Here is an 8191-nt window from a genome sequence, read left to right as displayed (position 1 = left end):
ATAATCAGTAAGGTCAATTCTCTTTAGTGAAAATCGATGTTGATGGTGCATTTATCAAGAGGGTCTACAGTGAGCATTGGTTATGATCATGAGGACAGATTGTGCAATTTCAAGGTTGCCTTCATCATCAGGTTGGTACGTCACATTTATAAAAGTCATCGTCAGCTAAAGCTCATGCTTTACATTAAATTGTTACGACTTCTGCTGACCAAATTGAATTGGTAACTCATAAGAATTTTGATTCTAATCGATCTCAAATAGAAGAGGATAGATATTTTTGTATAGTTCTTCAGTGATCCTCGAGAATTAAGTATAAGCTAGAGCTGTATCAAACAAAGCACTAGAAATTTGTGCTTTGCTTCCTCTTTACCCAAGCTAATGTAACGTGAATAGGCCCATCTCGTTGGAATTCTGCGTGAAACCCATTCCAACAATCCAGTCCACAAAGGCTTCCCCTTGCGAGTCGTCGCGGTGGCGAGCGGGTGGCGGTGGCGCCATGGATGGCCAGCAGGAGGAGCAGCACGCGGGGCGGCGGCAGCTGAAGCCCGGGAAAGACAAAAATATCCCTCCGCAAATATTTTTTTTTAACAAAAATATCCCTCCACAATTCTACAACCATTAAGTGTGATGGTAGTAGAAATAGATCTGAACCCTATGATCAAATGAGATCAACGGTTCAGATTATTTTTTACTTCAAGTAGAGGGCACCGGAGTAGGTCTCTTTCTAATTTAGTTTCGTTTGTTCAAAAGAGAGATTTTCTTTCAATCATATAGAAAACGCCTCACCTATACAAACTATTACATACTTAACATCTCAGGAGAGAGAATGTGTTTGTTCATCATAAGAATGGATAAGGACATTAGCATGAATTTTCTCGCGTTTGATGTTTTTTTTTCTTTTGCGTGGGAAGAAATAAAGAAACGGGGGAAACACTAGGGGTGTGGTGGTAGAGTCGTAGGTGCATGACTCTATCCACCAGGGTTCAAATCCTGGTGCCCATAAATATTACACACATGCAGGTGGGTTTTCAACAAGAGAAGCGCATGAATGTGCCACTGGTTTCCGTCTCTTAGAGCATGTGCCACTGGTTTCCGTCTCTTAGAGCATGTGTTAGGTGACACATTCGCGGAGGTTGACGCATTCGTAGAGAACAAGAGAAGCGCATGAATATGTCACTTGTTTCCGGCTCTTAGAGCATGTGTTAGGTGACGCATTCGCGGAGGTGTGAGTGTAGTGGTCATTTCGCGGAGGTGTCTCTTAGAGCATGTGTTAATGCGTCAACCTCCGCTCTTAGAGCATGTGTTAGGTGACGCATTCGCGGAGGTGCAGGGGCGTCCCGATTAAATCGGGTCCCCGTGCAAAATATTAAAATGGGGCCCTAGTAGTCTAGTAATTTTTTATAGTAAAATTTAAAAAGGATGTAGCGATCAGCCGATCATCAGTGATGAAGTAGAAGCGGAGGCCGGAGGGGATTGGGGAGAGGAGACAAAGCGGCTGCGGCGCCGGGACTTCGGCGATACGCGACGACGCGGATGCCTGGACAGGAGTACGATGAAAGAGTTCACTTTCTGCAGCGTTTTGGGCCTTGTTTTACTACTATTTGGACTAAAAATTAACAAAATTAAAACCTCTAATATTATTATATATATAGGACATAGTTAATATTTTAGAGGCCCTTAAAATTTAGGGGCCCTGTTCGGTCGAACAGCCCGCACGGGTCTAAGGACGCCCCTGGGAGGTGTGAGTGTAGTGGTCATTTCGCGGAGGTGTCTCTTATAGCATGTGTTAGGTGACGCATTCGCAGAGGTGTGAGTGTGGTGGTCATTTCGCAGAGGTGTGAGTGTAGTGGTCATGTGGGGGCTTTCAACAAGAGAAGCGCATGAATGTGCCACTGGTTTCCGTCTCTTAGAGCATGTGTTAGGTGACGCATTCGCGGAGGTGTGAGTGTAGTGGTGTGTGTGCGTATGTCGTGTAAATGTAATCTCAAAAATAAAAAAGAAACAAAGAAAGGAAAAACGCTGTCACGATTCATCTGTCCGATAGAGGAAATTATGTGATTTTCCAGAGACCTGTCCGCAAATATGTCTTCTCGTCTTTCCCCCTTCTCCTGTACCGGCGATCACCGCCTCACCGGCGAACGGGAAGATGACGCGGGGGGCACCCTGGCCTTCGCCGTGGCAGAAGCTAGCGGCGGCGGCGGCGGTGGCCGCCGCAACCGTCGAGATGTGGGCGCCGCCGTCACCGGGCTTTCCGCTCTCGTGCGCTCAATCTCCGGTGCTGCACGTGAGCTGTTCGATGTAATGGCCGTGTGATGCGCCGACAAGCACCGTCGCCGGAGGTCACCTCCTCCTCCTCTTTCTGATGGAATATTCGCCATCGCGCCTGTCTAGAAGAAGGTATATCTCGATTTCTTTGACTTAAGCAAACCCGGTAAAAGAAAATCCATTGGATGGAGAAAATCAAGTAAAAGGGTCAACTTGCAAGTTGCAAACAACACATCCTTCAGCTTACTGATTATTCAAGCTCATTTCTTTCCTAACTTAGTTGCTTCAGTCGGTGTATCAATCTGTCCACATTTTGACTGTTTCTTCATGCCGGAAGTACTCCTATGCTGCATAAGAGACTTCACCATTTCTTTAGTGAAAGGAAATTCAGTTATTAAATCACCCCCCCCCCCCCAATGGCTCTGATGCCCTCCTTTCTATATCTATGCGTATAATTGTTGTCCCTAGTGCAAGATGCACCTACTGTATAACACATTAACACTGTTCATGCTACCTCTATACCAGTTTAAAAAGGAGAACTCCAAAAAATATTGCTTCCGTGAGAATTTATAGTAGGCCTGCAAATTGGTTAATGTACAACCATGATATTTTGCCTTCTTGAAAACTAATAGACTATAAAACGAAAATTGTAAACTAAGCCAGACAAAAAGCTGTCATAGTTCATGTATTTGAATGGACCAAGTCATAAATCTGTCTCCACATTGGCTGCGCAATTTCTTTGAAAATATTTGAGCCGCATTGGGTGTATAGTTCCCATTCAAATTAATATGAGTCACACTGAATGTGTAATTTTCATCCAAAAAAAATGATTATGTAATTATTTAACCTCATGTGTTTAGGAAACGTGTATGAGTAACTAAGGAATTAGGATGACACTTTCTACTTTCTAGGAGTCAACTAGTCAAGTCAACTGGACCTTTGGTCTTAGATTTCGTGTTGATGAATGATGATGTACCTCTATAGTAATAGAAGAAAAATTCTCCAGCCTTTGAGTTTAAAAAGGAGAAGGCCACTGCCTCACTAGTGCAGTAGTGCTTCTGTATTCTTGCCTTCCCTCAACCTTCCCATTCTGCACACTTGGGAACTCTAAATATTTATTCACACCAGCAGGATGATGAAGAGAGTCTGATGAAATGTGTAAAGTTGCAAGCTCTCTTCACCTTTAGCTCCTTCACTTGTCTCGGAGCAATACGTTAACCAATTTACAATGTAAGTATGATACAGTTACATGTGATTTCTTCACTAGTTTGTTAAGGGAAAAAAAGATAACTTGGAAATTTAGTATGTTGCTTTTCTTTAATATACTATCATTTTCCCAATTTGAAAAACAGTTCAATTGTTTTGCCGGTACTTTTATCTTTAACTGACACAATTCCTCCATTTCCCACCCCTTCGTAAATCACTATGACAGATAAAGGAGCAACATGGCTATGGATACCATCCACTTCGGTCTTTATTAATGATCCATCTTTATCTCCAGCAAGTTCCTTTGATCCAAGCATAAGGTGCATTTAAAAAAATCAGCAACACTGCAGGTATTTCAGCAACAATCTTGTTAGCAGATGTGAATTGTATAAATTAGCCCTTTAACCACTACATATTTGCTCATTAGTTAGGATTTCCTGTCTGATAAAAGAGTTTCTTTTTTCCCCATAGATTTGATATACAAGAATTGGATTGGTACAGAAGATCGATCTTTGATTATTACAACTATACTTCACTGAAATACTGAAGTCAAACCGCACAAAGAGAAATGGCAGAAATTATCGTTCTTTTTGTCATAAAAAAGATAGGAATAGCCGTGGCAGGTGAAACACTGAAGCTAGCTAAACCCTTGCTTGCAAACAAAACCGAGTTAAAGAAAGCTGAGCTAGTAACAGCACTTCCAGTTAACATGAAACTGATAAAAGATGAACTTGAGGTTATCAATGCATTTCTGAAGGAACTTGGCATGAATGGATGCAAAGGTGAAGTTGTAGAAACTTGGGTAAGGCAAGTACGGAGGTTGGCGCATGATATGGAAGATGTTGTGGATGAGTTTATGTATGTTATTGGCAAAAACAAAGAGAGAGAGTCACGAGCTTATGTGAAGAAAATTATCAAGAAACCTAAACCTTTATTTTCACTTGATGAAATTGCTACTAAAGCAGATAGGATAAACAGACAGCTTATGGAGCTTTCTAAAAGACTAGGACGTTGGACCCAACCGATATTGAGTGGGGGTAGTATTCCTGCAACAAAATATGACACTGAACAACAACAGTTGTATCTACCTGGACATGATTATTCAATTACTGATGCTGAGCTTGTAGGAATTGATAAAAATAGACAAACCTTGATTGAATCATTGTGTTTGGAAGATTGTTCTCTTCGGATCATTGCTGTCTGGGGCATGGGTGGCCTTGGGAAAAGCACTCTTGTCAACAATGTCTACAAAAATGAAGCAACAGTATCCAATTTCAATTACCGTGCATGGCTTTCTATCTCTCAGTCATGTAGAGTACTTGATATTTGGCGAAACATGCTGAAAGAGCTCTGTGGAAAAGAAAGCAGAGAGTTTGATGCTGAAAATATGAGCAGTACAGAACTAAAAGTGGAATTAACTAAAATTCTGGATCAAAAGCGGTACTTGATCATATTGGATGATGTCTGGTTGGCTACAGATTTTTTAAAGATTAGAGAGGTTCTTGTTGATAATGGCCTAGGAAGCAGAGTAATAATCACAACAAGAATTGAGGAAGTTGCTTCCATAGCTGAGAATGGTTGTAAGATCAGTTTAGAGCCTCTAGATAACCATGATGCATGGCTTCTCTTCTGTAGGAAAGCATTTCCAAAAATTGAAGATCATATATGCCCTCCAGAATTAGAGCAGTGTGGTATGGACATTATCGATAAATGTGACGGTTTGCCTTTAGCTCTTGTGGCAATAGGGAGTTTATTGTCCTTCAAATCAAAGAATAATAAAGATTGGAGGCTTTTCTACAATCAACTTATTTCAGAGGTACACAATAATGAGAACTTAAACCGGGTGGAGAAAATTCTAAATCTAAGCTACAAGCACCTGCCAAACCATCTGAAGTATTGTTTCTTATATTGTGCTATGTTCCCAGAAGATTATCTGATTCACAGAAAGAGATTAATTAGACTGTGGATCAGTGAAGGATTTATAGAACAAAAAGGAGCATGCAGCTTAGAAGATGTCGCTGAAGGTTACCTAGCAGAGCTTGTCCAACGAAGCATGCTTCAAGTTGTAGCATGTAACAGTTTTGATAGGGTTCAGTGTCTTCGAATGCATGACATTGTGCGTGAATTAGCCATTTTCCAATCGAAGAAAGAAAGTTTCTGTACAATTTATGATGACACTCATGGAGTGGCACAAGTGGGATTAGACTCTCGTCGTGTCTCGGTGCTTCGATGCAACAATGATATTAGATCAAGCATAGATCCATCCAGGCTTCACACCTTCATAGCATTTGACACCACCATGGCATTATCTTCATGGTCTTCTTTCATTTTCTCAGAATCTAAGTACCTTAATGTATTAGACTTGTCAGGCTTGCCTATTGAGATTATTCCATATTCAGTTGGGGAGCTGTTTAACCTTCGGTTTTTGTGTCTCAACGACACCAATGTGAAGGAATTCCCAAAATCTGTTACGAAGCTTAGCAATTTACAAACATTGAGCCTTGAACGTACCCAGTTGTTGAATTTCCCACGAGGGTTTTCAAATCTAAAGAAATTGCGCCATCTGCTTGTTTGGAAGTTAGTAGATGCTACATACAAAAGTCTGAATAACTGGGAATCTATGGAGCCATTTGAGGGCTTGTGGGACTTGAAGGAATTGCAATATTTGAATGAGGTTCGTGCAACTAAAGCCTTTGTTTCAAATCTAGGAAATTTATCCCAGCTGAGGAGCCTCTGCATTACTTATGTAAGGAGTAGTCACTGTGTGCAATCGTGCAACTCTTTATCAAAGATGCAACATCTCACAAGATTAAACATAAGAGCACGCAATGAAGATGAGCTGCTCTTGCTGGATGATTTCACATTGTCAAACCCTCTCGAAAAGCTTGAACTGGTAGGCCAGTTGTCAGAAGGAACCTTGGAATCTCCCTTTTTCTCTATTCATGGATATAAACTCCTGCAAATTGAACTTTCATGGTGTAAGCTCACAGTGAATCCAGTGGCCCGCCTTGCAGAGTTCTCGGATTTAACCGAGTTACGTCTTACAAGGGTGTACACTGGGCCTTGGCTGTACTTTCCTGCAAACTGGTTCCCGAAATTAAAGAAAGCCGTCTTGTGGGATTTGCAGCAAGTGAAGCAAATATTTATACAGGAGGGAGCTCTGGCCAACCTGCATTATCTTCACATCGATAGCCTCATGGAACTACGTGACATCCCTGTCGGTATTGAGTTTCTCAGTTCAGTGAAAGAGGCGTATTTTACCAGGATGCATTCTGATTTTGTAAGGAATTTACGAACAGGAAAGATAAGCCATATCCCGAAGGTCCACTGGTCAACACAAGGTGAGTTTTGATCACTCTCTCAACCCATACATTGCTTAGATTTCGCATGTCTTCCACAATGTTAACCAGTTACAAACATAACCTGTTTATAACTGAAAATTACTCACCTGCAAGTAGTTTTGTGCGCAATCATGAATTCACTTTGTAAGTAAGCATAACAAATACTCCCTCCGTCCCAAAATATAGACATTTTTAGCTATGAATCTGGACAACTGTGTATCCAGATTCGTAGCCAAAAGTTGTTATATTTTGGGACGGAGGTAGTACATTTTTATTGACACGAAGTGTACAGATACCAGAGTTTTGCATCCAAGATCGTGTGCATCTTCATAGTATGCTTCATTTTTCTACATAAATTGCAGGGGTGTCCACGGATCTCACTGGACTTGCTAATCTGCCTGGAGCATCCAACATGACCAACACAAACCCAGAATGGCGCATCTTAGGTGGATCAGGCTGGGTTTTCATCTAATCCAATTTGCGGAGCTAGGTTGCTGGTTCGACACTTCGACCTGACAACAGTGCATAACCATTTCCCTCTGCTGCAATGTTTGTGTACACCTGGTTCACTGAAGTAAACACTGGAGCTGAATCGGTGCTGCACTTCCACTCTGATTTAGTATTTGGAAGCAAAGCTTTCTGGTAAGCTATGTCTCCATCACCATCCTTTCTTTCTCTTGGCACAACAGAACAGTGTCAGATTCTCTGCAATTTTTGAAGTAACTTGAAGAGCCAGTGGCATTTTGTCATTCCGTGGCCATGTATACTGAAAGCTGCTCCTCCATTGTCAGAGCAACTCAGAAACTTCTTTCTGCGACCACGCCTTGTTTCCTCCACTGGATGGTAGCATCAAGAATTCCAGATGATTGTTGCAAGAAGAGATCACGCTACCTGCTGCATGCCGATTTACAGGAAGATAACTACTAAATAGAAGATTGATACATTCAGAAAATTATCGTGTTATTATCCCATATTTAGCATTGCAAATAACGTTCTCGCTCTTTTTTTTTTTCGCTCCGACCATTTGCTGGTCAAGATGATTATGCGATACGAAGTGTAGCGTCCGAAATGGACTACCCATATTTGTAGATGCATCAGTCTATCACCATTCACTCACCAAAATGAACTGAACCATTTGGTGTTTATCTGAAATAATTTACGTAGCTGGTCATGTTTGGACTGTACGTCAAATCAAAATATTACAATGGCTGATATTTGCTTTCCTTTTCGTGTCACTGTGAGGAGCTATTGTGAGCAAATCATAAACGATCCATAAAAATACTGGAAGCAACGTTACTGCAATTTTTCTTGCAAAAGAAAGGTGCATAATTCTCTTGCAAACAGGCTTCTCCAGCATAAACATAGAAGTAAATGACATC

The 8191-nt window shown here is 41.3% G+C and overlaps 1 protein-coding gene across 5 annotated transcripts; it reads left to right on the top strand.

Annotated features, from left to right (window-relative positions):
- Positions 1-1863: 1863 nt before the first annotated feature.
- On the top strand, positions 1864-7911 carry LOC127785381 (disease resistance protein RPM1-like). 5 transcript variants are annotated; one of them, XR_008019728.1, is made up of 6 exons: positions 1864-2397; positions 3397-3495; positions 3698-3821; positions 3943-6812; positions 7175-7454; positions 7604-7911. XR_008019728.1 is itself a non-coding variant. In XM_052312815.1 (4 exons), exons 3-4 carry the CDS (start codon positions 4040-4042, stop codon positions 7282-7284), a joined length of 2883 nt encoding a protein of 960 aa, XP_052168775.1. In that variant the 5' UTR covers positions 1864-3495; positions 3698-3821; positions 3943-4039; the 3' UTR covers positions 7285-7911. The 5 variants fall into 5 exon arrangements, 1 of the variants encoding a protein (XP_052168775.1); XR_008019729.1 differs by having other exon boundaries at positions 3394-3495; XR_008019731.1 differs by lacking the exon at positions 3397-3495.
- The last annotated feature ends 280 nt before the right edge of the window (positions 7912-8191 follow it).

This window comes from Oryza glaberrima, chromosome 9, assembly GCF_000147395.1.
Source record: "Oryza glaberrima chromosome 9, OglaRS2, whole genome shotgun sequence".
Lineage (NCBI taxonomy): Eukaryota > Viridiplantae > Streptophyta > Magnoliopsida > Poales > Poaceae > Oryza > Oryza glaberrima.
This window is presented reverse-complemented; position numbering and strand designations above follow the sequence as displayed.